General features: G+C 39.7%; 2 protein-coding genes across 4 annotated transcripts in view; one reads left to right on the top strand and one right to left on the bottom strand.

Moving 5' to 3' along the window:
* Positions 1–342: 342 nt before the first annotated feature.
* On the bottom strand, positions 343–9,306 carry ARPC5 (actin related protein 2/3 complex subunit 5). The gene is made up of 4 exons (XM_042976186.1): positions 8,981–9,306; positions 6,567–6,639; positions 4,349–4,525; positions 343–1,723 (listed from the first exon to the last, which is right to left on the bottom strand). The coding sequence occupies exons 1-4, from the start codon at positions 9,121–9,123 to the stop codon at positions 1,661–1,663; spliced, it is 456 nt and encodes a 151-aa protein (XP_042832120.1). The 5' UTR covers positions 9,124–9,306; the 3' UTR covers positions 343–1,660.
* A 286-nt stretch (positions 9,307–9,592) lies between these two features.
* The window catches only part of RGL1 (ral guanine nucleotide dissociation stimulator like 1), a 253,629-nt gene continuing 244,093 nt past the window's right edge, over positions 9,593–19,128 (top strand). For 2 of the 3 annotated variants that reach the window (XM_042975485.1, XM_007096227.3), the window contains exon 1: positions 9,593–9,981. The gene's annotated coding sequence lies outside the window, so the exon portion shown is untranslated. Of the gene's footprint in view, positions 9,982–12,811; positions 12,912–19,128 lie in introns of all 3 variants that reach the window. The other variant, XM_042975481.1, reaches the window with a different exon arrangement.

Below are 19,128 nucleotides of genomic sequence, written 5' to 3'. Positions count from 1 at the left end.
CCTTTAAAGCAGGTGTCTAGTCAGGGGCAGCAGTGCGAGAAAGGGCTCAGAAGCTGGTAAGAAATGAGCACAGCACACTCTGGTTTGGGTCTTTGGGCAGATACTCCAGGTGCTCAGCGAGCACCCAGAAGGCGAGGAATCGTTCCAAAGGCTCTGGTGGTGCTCTGACATCATCGACGACTGTCTCCTTTTCTCCACTACTTTGTATTTGAATAAAGTAGTTTTAGAAACCTGTACCAAATTACTTCTTGTCAAGAGCACAACCTTCTGGTAAAACAGGAAATCTTCCCTCGTAATTAATCACACATTCATAAGTGTTAAAATAGGAGTTAGAAAAATAAATTATTCAACACTGACATTTTATTTTCTGAACTTTATCATTTTTACAAAACAAAAAGCAGGTATCAAAAACAGCAAAGAGGTTATAGAATTTCCCCACCAGTTTTCACATAAGACAGTGATTATGAAACTGGCGCCCAATGTAAATACGAAACACAGGCTGATTTCCCTCTTGGTCATATGCATTTGGGTGGTTTGTTTTGGAGCCACTGAATAATAACTTTTTATAAGCACCGGTCATTTTTTGAGAACCCATTTGGTTTGTCCAACAAGTAAACACTTTTTGCTATGCGGCGTTTTCCTTTTTTAAGAACCACTAAGCTAAAATACAGAATGTGTAGATGTCTGGATCTGAACCAAAGTTTTTAAGATCCTATTTACCCTGAAGAACACTGAAGACATTTATAGGGCATATCAGATACTAGTTATATACCTCATCATGTCTAAGGCAGCTATTAGAGTTCTAAATAAATCAGCATTTCATTCACAGGCTGCCCAGAGTTTGAACTTCATCAAAGTTTTCATGTCTTTTCTGATTTGGAGTAGTTTCCCCAAATAGGGTCATATTATTAGAACAAAGTTTTATGCTCAGGCCAAACAGGCTCTGGCATTTCATAGATACATTTTTATAGAGCAAGACTTCTTGCTCTGGACCCTGGAGACCACAGAGAAATCGAGAGGCCATGATTACTGGGTGCGGAGAGGAAGAGGCATACTTAAGCTCACATGATCTGGAGGTAAGCAGAAACAAAGGTGGAATTCGGTCGTGCTGTTCACCCACCACCTGTTCCAGAAACACATTTTGCTTAAATACGGGAATTATGGTCCAGTTTTGCAATGTTAATAGCTGCCAGTTTCTCAAAGGTATTTTTTGTAAAGATCATTTCCTGGCTAGCAATGAGTTAGGAAACTGGCCTCAAATTCAGATCAAATTTTTCACTATTAGTGAAAAACAAAACAGAACACCTCAAAAAAACAAAAATGCAAACAAAACAAAAAAACCCCCACCAGCCAATAGGGGTTAAAATTGCACACTTAAACTTGAAGGCAAATTATATTATATACAGACAGGTATACACATCACCGTAATAGTTTTGAGAGCGTGAAACACTCCTGTTGAAACGTTTCCTCTATATTATCCCAATTTTCATGAAAGGAAAATTGATATGTAATCTCCTTCTTTACAGATATGAAAAAGGAAGCAAGAAGGCAAAGCTGAGAGAAACAGATGCTACCCCCAAGGGCAGCGGTGGCATTTGGTTGTTTTGGTCTTTGTACCAGCAACTCCCACACCCAGAGGAGAGACCCAGACCCTGCTGGGCTACACAGTTTTCCTTGCAGTCAGCACTCGAACAATGGACCCCACTCCTCCGGCAGCAAGTGCCTAAAAACAGACCAAAACGTAAATGTTGACAGAATCATAAAGGGTCAGTCCTCATACCAAGTAGAACATTTTTCTTTAAGAAGGAATGTGTGCCGCTACCGATTTTGAATTCCTTAATTTTCATAAACACTTCTTGAACTCCTGTCATGTCCCAGGCACTGTTCTTGGCACTGGGGATACAGTCCCTACCCTTATGTACCCACACGCTAGTGAGATACTAGTTTACATTCTAGTATGTTGTTTTCGAATAACAGTATGTTCTTAAAGGTTTACAGCATGTTCTTGCCTAAAACAGGTGCTCAAGTATAGATTTAGGATATTCACTTTATTCTCTTCTTAGCACGGGCAGGAAGAAATCGAAACCGAGATCAACTGTCCTAAGTTCCTTTAGATTAGCCAGTTTGTCAGATTCTTTTTATTCTCCCAAGCTAAGAATATATTATTTAATAGCTAAGAACTTAGGAACTGTAATTTTGACTTTACCTTAAAAAACTGGAAGTCATGACTAAGCATCAGGAATTTGAAGCTCTGGTTTACTTACTGAATACTTTTATGTACTGGGTACTATGCTAGATGCTAGGGATATAGCATCTTCTGGTCTATTGGGAAGGGACAGACATGTAGAGATCGTTACTATACTATAATATAGTATAATATTCTGTACACACAAGTGTGCACTGGGGTGTAAGGAGCCACTGAGGTAGAGAAAATCACGAGCAGGAGTATGCAGGTGTGAAACGGTATGGGGTGTTCTGGGAAGCAATACTACTGTGCTCGCTGCTGGAGCACAGGGAGAATAACATGAAGAGGAGTGGCTGGACCTGGGAACTCGGGCTTTATTCTGCAGGTGACTGACAGGGTAGATCTGGGTTTTCGAGAGGACACTCTGGCGACCGGGTGGAGAAGAGATTTGAGGGAGGTGAAATTGGTAGCCGGAGGCCTGTTTAGGAAGCTACGGCAACAGACTGGGAGAGACGCTATGAAGAGTTGCATTAGAGGTGTATCTGAGTAGATGGTTGGAGAAGCGTTTAGGAGACAGATTGGCAAAAACCGGTGAGTGATGTTAGGAAGCAACGAAAACTTAATATGAGCCTCAGTTTGCTTCCCCACCCACCAAAAGGCAAATAATAGCAAGCTCTCCCTCTTGGTATTTTTACGAGAGTTAAATGAGTTAATGTTTACAAGGTGCTTGGAATACAGTAAGTGCTCCCTTAGGGTCTACTATGATCCTGAGACTAGATAGGAGCCAGGTTGCTTAGGTTTTTAAGCTGGCTCTTCACCTCTAAATTGAGGATGATAAAGATGTTTTATACCTTACAGCGCTGTTTTAAGGAGTGAATGAAACCTAAACTAACGGTACAGTGGCTGGCAAATGGAACGTGTTCCTGAACAGGAGGACCATGTACGTTATTCTCCAAGTGGGACACTGGGGAGTGAAAGGGAACTATTCATAATTATGTTGGGAAAACAGGCATAAACTGGGGCAAACGGGAGGTATGGTTACCGTGTCCGTAAATGTTAGTTCTCTTTATTTGACAGTGCATGAGCGACCAAGTGACTTGGCCAAGACTAATGGACAAGTTTTACTACCTATTCGTATTTCCGAATGTGCTTTCACTCAGACACACACAATAGCTTCTGAAAACCTGAGTGCCGGGAACTGTAAGATATTAGAGAACATATCCCTTCTCTGTGGTTGGTTCTATTTAAATGTTACACTGCTTACATTAATATTAATATTACCTAAGTGTTGGGTGTTAAAAATTACCTTATCAACTTTTAAGCTAAAGCTAAAAATTCCCCTTAACTATTTCTTTAATGGACTGTGTACTATCTGCAGAATGAAATGCATAAAAAATACAGGAATTCTTCATCCCACCCGCGAGTTTTTTAAATTGTGTAACATATATAACATACACTTTGCTACTTTAACCATCCACCAGTGTAAAATTCAGTGGCATTCATTACATTCCCAGGATTCTACAGTCACCACCACTGTCTATTTCCAATACTTTTTAATCACCCTAAAAAGAAATGCTGTTCCCATTAAGCAGTAACTCTATTCTCCCTCCTCCCCACTCCCTGGTAACCTCTAATCTATTTTCTGTTTCTCTGAATTTGCCTAGTCTAGATATTTCATAGAAGTGGAATCTCACAGTATTTGTCTTTTCGTACCTGGCTTATTTCACCTTGAGTAATGTTTTCGGGGTTCATCAGTGCTGTGTCATGTGTCATAATTTCCTTTATTTGGTTGTCCAATAAACAAAATGTGGTGTATGCATAAAATGGATTACCTGTTCATCTGTCCATGGGCACTTGGGTTGTTTCTACCTTTTGGCCACAGTCCAAGAATTCTTGATTTTTATTGTTTATTTTCAAGGTTTTGATTTAGTTCAAAGTTCAAGATTATGTTAAATGAACAATACTCATTACTAATAAATGTGTTGCAAATCAGAATCTCTTAGGACCAAGGCAGTAAGCATAAAATCTAACTTTCACTTTCACACATTTATTTGTAAAGACAAAGATGTATAACCAAGTCAAAGTAATTATCCAGATGAGAGGAGTTGTCATTGTCACTATTATAAAGGAGCCGGCCACAGAGATTTATAATTCATAACTCACCTTTTCATGCCATTGCAATAACACAGCACTGCTATTGTCAGAGGGACTCTCGAAGCCTTTATAAATATACTTCATTAGAAGATCCACACCGTTCTTGTCCAGGGACTGAACTGCCTTTTCAATATCATTAGCTTTAAAAGAGATGAGCACCTTCAAGACGATGCTGCCTGCTCGATCCTGAGGATAAGAACAGAACATTTAGACATATGCGTGCCAAGTGGTTGCTCTAGAAAGGCCACACTGAGACGGTGACATTTAAAACCTGAAGGACATGAAAGAAGAATCCTTGGGGGTATCAGAGAACAGTATGTCGGTCAGAGGAAAGAACTGCTGTTAGAGTGTATTCCGGGTGTTCGAGGAACAGCAAGAAGATCCCTGGTGGCCAGAGTGATAACAGTGGAAGAGTAGGACGGGTCAGAGCGGTGGTGGGAGGGCAGATTGTGTAAGCCCTGCAGGCCACCGTGAGGACTTAGGCTTTCGTTAAGAGAAATGAGAAGGTGTTCCGAAGGTTTTGAGAACAGCGATATAACCTGACTTGTATTTCAACAGGATCACTTTGTCCGCCATGCTGAGAATAAGCTGAGGTGGGACTGGTGGGGGGCAGGGGACAAGGCAGAATGAGGGAGACCAGTTTGGAAGTTATGGCAATAACACAGGCTGGTTTTGGCCAGCATGGTAGCAGTGGAGGGGGTCAGATTCTTGACGTATCTGAAGGGGCGCTGAGAGGATTTGCTTACAGATAGAGGTGCTAATTTGCCAATGTCATTGAACCCACATTTCAGTTTTACTTCTTGTACTCAGAAAAAGATCTGAAGACAAAATGAGCTGCAGTTCTACCTTGAACCATCCTTCAAAAACAGTACGTTCAGAAAACTTAAATTTTAAGTTTCATATCTATAGTCAAGATATAAGATACAGTGATCTTCATTTATAATTTTTTTTCTTTGATAAAAGGCTGCTCCAACAGCAAAGTTATTTTTTCACCCATGAAGCCAAGCAAAGAGAACATTTAATTTACCCTTCCAACAGTTCACTTCTCCTATTCAAGAAAGAGTGATCTCTTCGGCATTCCTACTGATCAGGGTTTTACAGAATGTTTCTACCTCCTATTGCTCTTTTCAGTTTAAAGGCTATGCAATTACCCAATTTAGAAAAATATTCTTACAATTCTCCACCCACAAACTGTGATAAAAACTCAGCCACATAAAAGCAGAAGGTGGTAAAATTGAAATTTCAATGACGTTCCCCACCATTTTCAAAAACCAAAGAAATGTTTCCTCTTATTGTGGCCTAGATAATTATTATGCATTTGCCCAAACTGTTACTAATACTCAATAAAGAGATCCTTAGGGCTCCTATGGACAATCGGTTCAGAGCCCTGGGCCACATTTTAAACACTAAGTAAATGTTCTTAAGAATCACTGAAAGACTGCTGCCCAGGAATGTAAGTCAGGTTTTGCTGAAGGGCAGTTTGGCAATAACACTTGTACCAAAAGTCTTAAAAAACGTGCATTCTCAAACTCAGCAATGCACTTCTAGGAATTTATTCAAAGGAAACAAATAAGAATTTATGCAAAATTGTTCATTTCAGTACTGCTGACAAGAAAAAAAGGTCAATATTTTAAATATATGACAAAGGGAGATTAGTTATATGTAAACCGCAGCATATCTATATGCAGGCATTAAAAAAGAGGCTTATAGAAATAAACTTATTGCCAAGATAAGATATTCATGTATATTGCAAAAAGAAAAAAGTCAGTTATAAAACTCCATTTTTATTAAAAAAAAAATACCAATAGAAAAGCTCTATCAATATATAGCAACACCAAAAAGTAATAACCAATTATCTCTGGACAGTAGGATGATGAAGATTACTAGTTTTCTATAAACATTTAATTCTTATATAATTTAGAAAAATTGTTAAAAAGCAACCAAGTAGAATCGCTTTACTTCGTAAAAGTTTTGTTTATTCTTCAAGCCTTTGCTCAACTTCAACCTGAGTGGCCTCCACGGAACATACAAAATGCTCTCTTATCATAGCTCAATATCAGAGTGCTAACTTTTCATATGTAAATTTTTACCTATCAAGCTGCATTGTGAGCTCTTGTATGTAAAAGACAGTAAATAGTTAAAAGATTTGTTGATTTCAAGACATTTCCAGGATTTTGGTAAGAATGCTAAGATATCAGCAGAGATCACGGAGTTGTCTGTGACTCACCTTCACCGCCTGACTCTTGGTGTTGATGGGGGGATTTTTCAGAGCTGCCTGTAGGGCAGCGGTCATGTTTCCTGTGATGGAGGTTAAGGGCATAGCAGGAGAGGGCAGGCCTCAGGAAAGCACTGGCTCTTAAGCCTTGACTTTTACATTGAAAAATTACCATGGTCACTACGTTCAATATTGTAAAACTCAACATGTTGGTTTCAAGGATGTCAGTCAAAGGTATGATACTGAAAACACTAGAGAAGGTAATAAAGCAACCACCAGTTCTTGCGTGGCTCCAATTACTAAATGAACACTTTGACAGCCTTTCATTTTCCAGTAAGACACATGCAAACATTATCCAAAGCTATATTAAAAGAATTAATAGGTCCCAACATGAAACACCTATCCTCAACCAAAATGTCTTTTATGTGATTCTAACTGGAAAAATGAAAGACCAAACTTTTGCTAGACTTATATTCTACATTAACTGAAATGCTGGTAGAAAATACTGGTCATTATTCTAGCAATCGAAATGATATACATTAGCAATCTCTCAATATTGATGAAAAGAGGCGTCACAAAAGAGCTAATAATTCAGTGACTTTTTAGGCAGCAGCTTAATTTTTCTGTTTTGGATATTTTCTCTTATATTTCATAAAGGTTATTAAAACTGTCTTATATCATACCTATTAAATTTAGTCTTTGGAAGCACTAGTGAGTTAGCAAGTACGAGGCACGGAAGGCCAATCAGACTGTCAGAATCTACAATCATTCCCCTAAAAGGAAAACCAGAGTTCACTTGTTCCTCCATCTGTAGTGCCTGACCAAAGCTTGTCTCTCGGTTGTAACAAGAGAAGAAGAGACAGTATCTTTTTATTTTATACAAAGCAGACCCATTATATGAATACAGCAGTACCAGTTAAGAGTTATCACCCACCAACCTACAGTTAGTTTCACAAAACATTATTTATCCATCACAAAGAATGTTTTCAGACAGAATAATGTTCATTGCTTCTGGGGGGAGGGGGGATCGTCTGACAAAAAACCAAAAAACCAAAACCAAAAACACAAGCCTTAGGGTTGGTGGTAAGCTGTTATTTTCAAGGCTTAACGAACTTCTAGAAAAAGCATGCCTTTTGCAAGATTGGCTCACTTTTAAGACCCAAAACATTTAAGTATTTAAATAATGAAAAATAGCAACAGCTGACTATGAAGGTTGTGGAAATCAAAGAAACATCTGTATGTTGATAAATGTTTAATGCTGTATTTTAGGTGCCTTTAAGACTAGATATAGTAGAACCAAATATTTTCACTCATATTTCCCCATTATACTTTAATAGGATATAGATGAGGAAAGGGTTTTAAAAAGTCTTATCTTATGAATACATTAGAGAATAATCAGAAATGAATGAGTTCAGTAATTGAGAATCTCTAAAACTACAGCTTTAGTTGTTGCAACATTTACATTTTTCTAAAAAATATCTGGTGCAAATGTTCAAATTATGAATATTCAAATATGCAAAAACAAAAACCAGGAACTGACAGCCACATTTTAACTGAAATGGAAACGATTTCAGGATTACAAAAACCATTCTGCTTCGTACAAATGACTCATCGTCTATTTTATTCTTCATCTATTTTATTCGCTGGGGTTTATTTTAAATATTTCCAGGGATTCTCCACATGCAAGCTCTGTCTTTCTATTGTCCCTTGCTTATTAGCAGGTAAAAGGCTCCAAGCTTCCTTCGCCCGAGTTGGTTGCTTTGGACTCACCCCCCCCCCTCCCCGGGTTAGCAAATTGTTTATCTTGCAACCTATATATTGCCAAATTCCTTTCTCTTAAAAAAAAAAAAAAAAAAAAAGAAGAAGAAAAAAAAGAAAGAAAAGCAAAAAAGCCCACGGGCTAAAAGGACAGAGGGCCTCAATTCTGCAAATCGCCCCTTCCCTGCCGGCAAGGAATAAACTCTCCCAACGCTGCCAAAACCAAACCACCAGAACAGAAGCAGCCCGCTCCTCCCAATCAGAAATTTCTGGAGCCACCGTGGCCCCGGCAGGCACCGTCCTGCGGAGGACAACTTAGGCGCCCTCCGAGGGCCACAGAGCAGCACCAGATGCCTCCCCCCGCGCCGCGAGGGCGCGGCCGCCCTGCCAGTTCCCTGCAGGCAGCAACTCCGGCCGCAACCTGAGGAATCGGGGGCGGGGAAGGCGCGCCGGGAAGGGCAAGTTTCCCAGGCGGGACCCTGGGGTCCCGGGGCGACTAGGTTAGAAATGGGAGCGTCCCCTGCCCTCTCAGAGTGGGGGAGCCCAAAGAGACAGGTGAGCTCCGCGCCCGTGCCCCGGGAGCGGCCCCGGCTTCGCAGACCCTGCCGGCGGCGGGGTCCGGGGAGAGGGGCGCGGTGGGGTACGGAGGCCGGCAAACGCAAGGATATTGCCGCAGGCAGGAGTCCACCTCGCCTTCGTCGGGCCCGGCCTGCCCGTCGCCCCCGTCTTCCTCGTCCACGAACTTGTTCTCGTCGTACTCATCCACGTCCACCTTCCGGAACCGGGCCGACGACACCGTGTTCTTCGACATCCCCGATCCGGACCGGTGGCAAAAGCCTCTTGTTGGTGCTGCCTCTACCTCGGTAAGCGTAGCCCACCCACCGGGAACCCGCAGCCTGGCGCCTTCACTTCCCTCTTCCGCTCTGGGGCGTCGCCGGCAGCCGGGGCTCGGGCGCTTCTGGGCCTGCGCGCTGGCGGCGCTCCTTCCTCCTCAGCTTCATGCTCTTCTCTAGCCTCCTACGCCGCCCCCACGCTTCCCCGGGGAGCGCGCGCGAGGGAGGGAGCGCGCTTGATGCGGTGCGCAGGCGCGGGCTCTCCGCAGGAAAGGGGCGGGGCTGGGCGAAGAAGGCGGGGGCGGGAGGGGGCGGGGCAGAAGGGAGGGCGGAAAGCGGTGCCGCGGGCAGAGCTAAGAGGCGATTGGTCGTCCGAGGACGTCACGTGATCCTCAGGGGGTTTCCATAGCAACGCTTCTCTGCGGTCCAGCCTAGGGGGTCTTAGGTTGGCGGCTATGGGCACTGGGGGCGGGTGGCTTTTGCTGCCGCCGCCGCTGCCAGCGACCCGTCGTCGGGGTCCTGCGTGAGGTCCGGCTGGCCCGGACTCGCCTGTGGGGTGGGATGGACTGGTTACCGGCCCAAGTCCCCTGCAGTTGGCAGGAGTATGGGGCGGAGTGATGCACGCCCCGGCGCCCAGTGTCGTTCTAGTTGTCAGAGGCATCACTTCGGACCGTGCGCTGCCGGTGGCTGCGGTCCCGAGCCGGGAGCCCCTTTGCCGGGGTTGGAACTACGCTGCGCGGCCAGCGGGAGGTCCCCAAGGACGGAGTCGAAAGGTCATATCTTATCTGTCAGTGCTGTGTACAGCATCCCGACCGCACCTGCAGAGCCGGAACTAGGTATTATATGCATTGCGAGGGAGGGGGATGTTGTGGGCAGGGGCTGGGGTGACAAAACTGGGGTGAACCTGTGGAATTTGGGGTAGGGTCAGCTACTGACATCTTAAAATAAGTGGTTGTTGGGAGCAAGAATGCTAGAAAAGGATAGGGGCGAGATATACTCTCCGGTGCTGAGGGGAAACAAAATGTGTAAGGATTAGTAGAAGCCAGACCTTTAAGATATATATTTGTGATTTAAGATTTATATGATCCTGCTAGGCCAGCTTTTTAATTACATTTGACATCCTCATTTCCGAGAGCAAATCTCTTACTGAGGAGGTAAAGGCACTAAAACTAAGGAAATGGTAGTTGTGGTGTGTGTATAACACTGAAGTACAAATATTTGCAGAATAAAATTATTCTGGACATTTAGCTGGACACTGCTCAGATAGCTTTATGTTTTCCTGACATCCTATCAGATCTAGTTCAATTCCATCTGTAGCAGAAAGCTGGCTGTTTTCCTGTTAATACCCCAGCCTTTGGTTTCCTGTGCTGTATTGAAAAGAGCACTGGACTTAGAATAAGAAAACCCTGGCTCAAGTCTTGACTTCCACTCATAATCTATTTGATTAAGGCTGCCACTTAAAATTATGAATTTCAGGTTCCTTGTTGTTAAAGTGGAGCTGACAATGTGTACTTCACAAGACTGTTCTGAGGATTAAATACAGGAAAGTGTTTTGAAGCTCTAAAATTCTACATAAATGTAAAATGCATGTTACCTGTACCTTTGATTTTGGCACTAGTCATATGAATTACTTAATGATATATCACGTTTTATCTTGCTTCTGGAAGAGATCAAAAGATTCTGGAGGGCAAGGTCTTGCCTTATATTTATTTTGTATCTTCCTTTACATTTGATATAATGCTAAGCATGCAGAAGGTACTCGATACATTCAGGTACTCAATTATTTATTGATGAATGAATGAAATGTGAAAGGCAGTAGTTTTAAAGTCATCACACCGAGCATAATGAATCAGTAAGAAGAGGAAGAGAAATCTCAAAATCAAACATTTGTTGGACAGATATGCATACATATGCATATACGGATATGTATATCTACATCGACATGTATGCATATGGATATGTGTGTGTGTGTATATGTATATATATATGTGTGTATATATATATATATATATATATATATAGAGAGAGAGAGAGAGAGAGAGAGAGAGAGGATGTGAGCAGGGGAAGGGCAGAGAGAGATGGAGACACAGAACCCAAGAGACAGACAGAGGCAGAGAGAGACAAAGAGAGTTCACAGGAATGGAATGCATCCTTTCCTCTTGGGAGGAAGAAGCAATATGGCATTTTTCTCTTCCCAATTAAATCACCTTTCTAGAAAATATATCATTTAGGTGATAGAAGTGACACTTCTTTAAATTAACATTCAAGTTATGAGCAAACACTGATAAAAACTCCCCTAAGGACTGTCTTAAGAGAGCAAAGGAAAATTTTCTACCTGTTGGTACTATTTATTTTACAAAGTCATATACCAAAGTATCAGACCATTACTATGGTGAGTGGCATTATATAACTTAGAATAAAGATTTGTTTTAATATTTCTTCCTCAGTTTCAATGTATTGCTAACTTTAGTAAGAACTAAACAATATACTTGTTTTGATGTTGAAGATGATTGTACTTTTTGTTCTTCTAAATCAAGATTTTCTTTGAAGAGAAAATGAAACATTAGAAGTGCTATTGAGAGCAAATGGAAACAAGAATTTAAGAGCTAATGTATCCCCTCTCTTACATTTCTCTTCTTTTATATTAGGTCTTCTGCAGGAAATGTCTTTATTCTCTTATTTTAGAACTGGAAAAGAATCCTGGTGTAGAAATTAACTCAAGGGAATAGTGAGAGGAATTTAAAGAATTGAGTTGCTCAAGGGTATAATTGATTTGATTACTCAGAATCTTGTTCTATATGTTGAATGTGTTAAATATAATTAATTCTCAGCCGCATATTGCATAATACATTTGAGATGTAATAATATCCAAAAAGTCCTTTTCCAGTGCAGTATTTTTTACTGTCTCACAATGATAAGTACCTAGAAAATAGTAGGCATGCAACACATTTTTATCTAATGAATGAACAATCTGACAATTTTGCAATCATATTTAGAGATCGAGTATTTCCTTTTTTTCCCCTAAAGTTTATTTATTTTGAGAGAGAGAGATGGAGTACATGTGAGTGGGGGAGGGGCAGAGAGAGAGAGAAAGAGAGAGAGAATCCCAAGGAGGAGAGCTCATGACCTGAGCCGAAATCAGGAGTTGGACACTTAACCGACTAAGCCACCCAGGTGCCCCAAGAGATTGAGTAGTTCTTAATGGACACTTTCATTTCCTCCCTACCCCAATTAGCTAACCATTAAATGTATAAAGCTTTAGGGAAATGTGTGTGTGGGTATGTGTGAAGGAACCTGTCCTTAATTATCTTTTAATTATGTAATACATATTATTCAACTTTCTTGCAAATTATAATTTTTAATGTTAATTATAGTATTTAATTCATTTTAGGTAATATTATTCTCCCTATTTTAATCTTACAAATAAGTGTTGATCCCTGAAATAAAGATTTGAAGACATCTTATTTATTGTGCCAATAACCTGGTTTGGTTCAATACTAAAGTAAGATTAAATCTGAATTTTCTCAAGGTTAATGCTGCATGATACTATGTAGCTCCTTCTTATTTTCTGTGATAATGCAAAGAATGAAGGATCTTTTTAATTAGAAAGGATTTTGATAAAACTATCTTATAACGCATCTTTTTTTTTCCCCCGAATATTTTCAGCTGAGTACTCTACCTACCATGTGCTTCTTTTCCCCAGCCTTGGGACTAAATACTTAACAAACCAAGACATTGTATCTTATAGCAATGAAATGGAAGTGAGGTCAGTGTTAATCAAATATATCAAACATGTATTATATATACATATATATATAATATATATAAAATATATATTTATATTTATATAATATATATATAAAATAAGTAAATTTCAATTTTGGTAATGATGTAATACTACTGTTCTCTAGCAACATCAATAATACAATATAAAAAGACTTTTTAGCATGTTATCTACACTATAGTATGGTCTAATGCTTGTACATAATAATCAAATGAAGTGGTGCTGTTTTGAAACCACCAACCTCCCAAACTTGGAATGTTTGCTTTGTGATTTATTTTAGCATTACATAACTATGATTACATACTCAGGTAGAGTAGATAGGGTGAACTATTTAATAATGGGACCTTTATTTGTTTATATACTAGTACTTTTTTAAAAAGTTTATTTATTTATTTTTGAGAGAGAGAGAGAGAGAGCGAGAGAGCATGTGAGTATGAGTGGGAGAGGGGCAAAGAGAGAGGGGGAGAGAGAGAGAGAATCCCAAGCAGACTCCACACTGTCAGTGCAGAGCCTGATGTGGGGCTCGATCCAACAAACCCGTGAGATAATGACCTGAGCTGAAATCAGGAGTCAGATGCTTAACTGATTGAGCCACCCAATGCCCCAGTACTAATTAATATATATTAGTACTTCTAAGATTAAAAAAAATTTTTTTTAGTTTCTTTTTTTTTTATGTTTTATTTATTTTTAAGAGACAGAATGAGTGCAAGTGGGGGGAGGGGCAGAGAGAGAGGGAGACACAGAATGGGAAGCAGGCTCCAGGCTCTGAGCTGTCAGCACACAGCCTGACACGACATGGGGCTCATACACATGTGCTGTGAGTTCATGACCTGAGCTGAAGTTGGACACTTCACTGACCGAGCCACCCAGGCACCCCTAAAATTAAAAAAGTTTTAAATCTGTGTTCTTGTCTCAGGAAAAATGTTTAGTGCTAAATGAAACAATAAACCTTGTTTGTTAAACATTGTTTTGAATGGGACTCTTTATCTATTTAATTTTTTTAATCTGCTTATGGTAATATAAAGAGAAGCTGTGGACTGCGGATTTTTAAAAGTTATTTATCCTATATTCTTTCCCACTAATGGGCTCTCTTATTGATGCTAACAGTTGTTTTAATTAAGGTTACATTTCTTGTCATACTATACAATCATAATATTTAAGATAATGATAATTTATATTTTCTTTTCTAATATTTATATCTTATTTATTTATTTTTCTTATCTTTTGCATTAGCTGGACTCTCAAAAATAGTGTTGAAAAATTGGGTGATAATAGGCATCTCCTCTTTGTTTCAATTTTATTGGAAATGGCATTGGTATTTTACCAGTTTTATTTCCTATTGTTTTATGATCTTTAGGAACGACTGTTGAAATGATCAAATGCTTTTTTTGAGAGGTCTAATGAGAAAAGCATATTATTTTATATCTTTTAATTTATAAATGTAATTAATTATATTTATATATTTTTTCACACTGAACCATTTCCACATTTCCAGAATAAATTCTGATTACTATTTTAATTACTTGCTAGATTTGATTAGTTTATATTTTGTTTACATGATTTCAGAATCAGTATGTATAAGTGATATGGGCCCATAGTATTTCTTTGTGCTATGTCTATTTAATTTTTTTTTTTTTTTTGAGAGAGAGTAAGTGCACGTGCATGTGCAAACAGGGAAGGGACAGTGGGAGAGGTAGAGAACCTTAAGTACTTAAGTGCAGAGTTTAACCTGGGGGCTTGATTCCAGGCCCATGAGAGCATGGCCTGAGCCGAAATCAAGAGTCAGAGGCTTAACCAACTGAGCCACTCAGGGCCCCCTCAATTTTGATATTAGGATTAGTCTAGCTTTGTAGATGAATTGAGAAGATTTTCACCTTCTTTTTTATGCTCTGGAGAAGTTGGAGAGGTGCAACTGTAGGAAATTACTGTGCTGTTTTTTCGTTGAAAGTTACAATATGTGCTTGCAAAATTGTCTGGACTTGGTTATATTTTTAGAGTTAGATCTTTCATCATCTATCTTCTGTGGTTATTGACTGGTTTTCTTTTTCTTTTTGACTCAATTTTAGAATTTATATTTTCATAATCATGCATTTCATCTAGATTACCAATTTATTGGCAAAAAGTTGCATAAAATATTTTCTTACAATTATTTTCGTATCTTTCATGACCATGGACTTATTTCTTCTCTTGTTGCTTTAAGCAAAATATTAAAATCAGAATTTTTTCCTTTCCCCAACCTGATTGTTACAAATGCTAGTAGTATATCTTTACTTCTTTTTTTTTTTTTTTAATGTTTATTTATTTTTGAGAGAGAGAGAACACAAGCAGGGGAAAGACAGAGAGAGAAGGAGACACGGAACCTTAAGCAGACTCCAGGCTCTGAACTATCAGCACCTATCCCAGTGTGGGGCTTGAACCCAGGATAATAATGACCTGATAATGACCTGAGCCGAAGTTGGAGGCTTAACTGACTGAGCCACCCAGGTGCCCCATATCTTTATTTCTTATAGAAAATAGAAATTATAGTTTTTCTTTTTTAAATGTTTATTTTTGAGAGAGCATGTGAGTGGGGGAGGGGCAGAGAGAGGGGGGTACTGAGGATCGGAAGTGGTCTTTGTGCTGACAGCAGAGAGCCCAACGTGGGGCTGGAACCCACAAACAGTGAGATCATGACCCAAGCCAAGGTTGGATGCTTAACCAACTGAGCCACCCAGGCACCCCATAAAATTTATAGTTTTGATAGCATTTGAAAGATCCCACAATTCCTATTTTTTCTACTGTCTACTTTTATTCTATTAAAATTTTATTAATAGTAACAACTGCTTGATGAGTGTTTATTTTGTGTTAGACTTGGTAAACAGTCTCTTTATTTACATTATTTAATCCTCAGAGTAGCTTTAGGGCCTAGGAATTAGTGTTTACATTTTATGGATGAGGAAACTAAGGCTAAGAGAGGTTATATAACTCAGCCAATGATACTCAACTAGCAAGTAGCAGACTGGTAATGGTAATTAGGTGTGTCACATTCCAAAGCTTGTGCTTTTAAGCACCACTCTCTGCTTTCAGAAAGTCTTTCTCATTATTCCCAACTATACTGCTTACCTTTGTGCTAAAAATAAGGATATAACTATGAGGGTCCAAATAAACCCACACATAACTTTTCAATAGCCTGAAATGAAATGTAAACCGTGAACTTAAAAAATCTTGTTATTGTAATGATTTTTTAAAAAGATATTTGTTTTTCACATATTTCTGTGAGCTACCCCCACCTAATGTCAGTATTTTGAGGCTAGGCATAGAGCCTGTTACCTAATATTTAGTCTATCACAAAAGATGTCACTTCTTTTTTTTAGTATATGAAGAGGTCAGTAGGTGTCGATTAATAATTCCACTTAATTTTTAAAAAATTATAGCAAAATATACATAACATAAAATTTACTATCTTAACTATTTTAAGTGTACCTTTAAGCACTGTTAATTACATTCCTATTATTGTACAACCATCACTACTATCCATATCCAGACCTTTTTTCTTTTTTCTTTTTTTTTTATCCTACAGAAAAGAGCTAAGACTCTGTACCCATTAAACAATAACTCCCTATTCTCCACCACCCCCAGCCCCTGATAAGGTCCATTTTATATTCTCTCTCTCTAAATTTGACAGCTCTAGGTACCTCATATTAGTGGAATCATGCAGTATTTGTTTTTTTTGTGACTGGCTTATTTCACTTAGTTTGATTTCCTCAGTTTGCAATTGTAACATGTCAGAATGTCATTCCTTTTTAAGGTGGAATAGCATTCCATTATATGTATATTCCACATTTTCTTTACCCATTCATCTATTGACAGACACTTGGATTACTTATAGCTCTTATGAATAATGTGCTATGAATATGGGTATACAAACATCTATTTGAGACCCCATTTAAAAAAGTTTTTTTTTAACATCTTATTTATTTTCAAGAGAGAGCGAGAGAGAGAGAGAGAGAGAGAGAGAGAGAGAGAGTGTGAACGGGGGAGGAGCAGAGAGAGGAGACACAGAATGTGAAGCAGGCTCCAGGCTCTGAACTGTCAGCACAGAGCCCTATGCAGGGCTTGAACTCGTGAACTGTGAGATGATGACCTGAGCCGAAGTCGGACACTTAACCGACCGAGCCACCCAGGTGCCCCTTGAGACCCCATTTTTAATTCTTTTGGTTATATTCTCAGAAGTGGAGTTGCTGGATCATCTAATTCTCTTTTAATGTTTTAAGGCACCAATTCCACCTAATTAACTAGATAGACTAAGGAAGCAGTGTTCCATTGCCTCAGGCCTATGATTTGGTACATCCCTTAGAGTCAAGGACATCAAGGTAAGGTGATCCAGGCCTTCTGTTTGGTATCAGGTCATGGGTAACAAGGAGTGGGGGTTGGGGAGAGTTTAAAGCCAAACCTCTGGGATCCAGGGTTACTTAAGTTCTTCAGCCTAGCCCACCCAGCCTCCCTAGCACCCATAGTCTAAAGGATGCCTATTGATAACAATAGTCTGAGCAGAACTATAGAAAGACTGCAGTGCTGGTAAAAATGGATATTGATTTTCCCAGGCGTTGTAGTGAGTCCATATTGTTACTATTTTGAGAGCCATTAGAGCATAGTGATTAAGAACAGGGGATTCTAGAGCTAGAGCTCCTGGGTTTCATATCAGCTCAGCCTTTACTATGTGAGCTCTCTGTGCCACAATTTCCTTATTTGAGAATAGATGTTATAATAATTCCTACCTCATAGGATTATTGGGAGGATTTAATGAGTTAATGTGTAACTGTTTAGAAAAGTGCTTGACATATAGTTTTCACTAAATGTTAGGTACTACTAATACTATTTTTAATTAGTATAAGTTACCATGTAGCTTTCCTTAAAACCTTTGGAAATAAGATGAATAACATGATATTCTTTGAGCTAAACTTTTTGGATTTCCTGCACTATGAATCAAAAAAGATATGTAACAGCAGTTCAAAGAGAAGGGATTTGCTCCCAGGTCAGCAGGATTAGGTGGTAGCTTGATAAAACGTGAACATCTATAGAGAATCGATACTAGTCATGACAGGAGTTGGTTATAGAAGTTTATGTTGTCTCTTACAGTCTTGGCCCCCTTAAGCACTGTCCAGGGGTCAGGTGCTATTGTGCAGATCCCACCACTTCAGGGATGGTCTCCCTGGTAAGCAGAGTATGATAGCATTAAGCATTTGATTTGAATACTGGTGTCCTCTAATCCACAAAGCAACCTTCTGATTATAATTTGGCTTCCCAGGAGCTTCTCTGAATGGAGAGGCTGTATAGGCTAGACAACTTGAATTATCTGGTTGCGTATCCAGTTGTAAGTCTCACTGGAAATCAGTACATTAGCTTTCTGTTTTTACATGTCAATCTTGGGAGCTTTATTAATCCAGGTCTGCCCTGGTTAATAGATCCATTCTCTGTATTGACTAAGTGGGTAGCTGAGCCTACAAAACTGAGAGTCAAATCCTGCATCATGATAGATTCATAAAGGTAATGTTCCCCTCATCAGTTTCTTGGGATATACCCCCTGCCTCTTTTAGATCACCACATCACTAGCTGCTTTAATTTGTTGACTTGAATTTTTTTTAATTAAAAAATTTTTTTTACAATTTATTTTTGAGAGAGAGAGAGAGCACAACCAGGGGAGGTGCAGAGAGAGAGAGAGAGAGAGAGAGAGAGAGAGAGAGAATCTGAAGCATGCTCTAGGCTCTGAGCTGTCAGCACAGAGCCCAATGTGGGGCTCATACTCACAAGCTGTGAGATCATGACCTGAGCCGAAATTGGATGCTTAACCGCTCAACTGACTGAGCCACCCAGGCACCCCTGGCTTGCATTTTCTTTATTGGAATTTCCATATGTGTGGCAGAAGTGGCAATTCTTCACTATCCTTATTGCCAGTTCGCTGAAGAGAGGTGGAACATTCCAACTTTTACTCTTCCCTAAATCCCTGGGCCAGCCTGGCATGATCAAGAAGCCATTGTGTGGTGAGCAAGAAGTGTAATCACTGATTGTAGAAGCTTACTCCATGGAACTGTTGTTTTAGGACAAGCCATCTTAGGGCAGATAGGGCTGAAAGGAACCTTAAATATGAGCTAGTCTATATCTCTTGTTTTATTAGTGGGGAAATAGAGACTACTTGCCAAGGGCCATGTGTCTTTGTGCT

This window comes from Panthera tigris, chromosome F3, assembly GCF_018350195.1.
Source record: "Panthera tigris isolate Pti1 chromosome F3, P.tigris_Pti1_mat1.1, whole genome shotgun sequence".
Taxonomy (NCBI): Eukaryota; Metazoa; Chordata; class Mammalia; order Carnivora; family Felidae; genus Panthera; species Panthera tigris.
Note: the sequence above shows the minus strand (reverse complement) of the source record. Positions and strands in the feature narration are given on the sequence as shown.

Excerpts from the sequence above, each read along its gene's own strand:
- ARPC5 (XM_042976186.1), bottom strand. The coding sequence starts at position 9,123 with ATGTCGAAGAACACGGTGTCGTCGGCCCGGTTCCGGAAGGTGGACGTG. Across the intron at positions 6,640-8,980 it reads GTGGACTCCTGCCTGCGGCA|AGGAAACATGACCGCTGCCC; the intron begins ATATCCTTGCGT and ends AACCTCCATCAC. Across the intron at positions 4,526-6,566 it reads CCAAGAGTCAGGCGGTGAAG|GATCGAGCAGGCAGCATCGT; the intron begins GTGAGTCACAGA and ends TCTTATCCTCAG.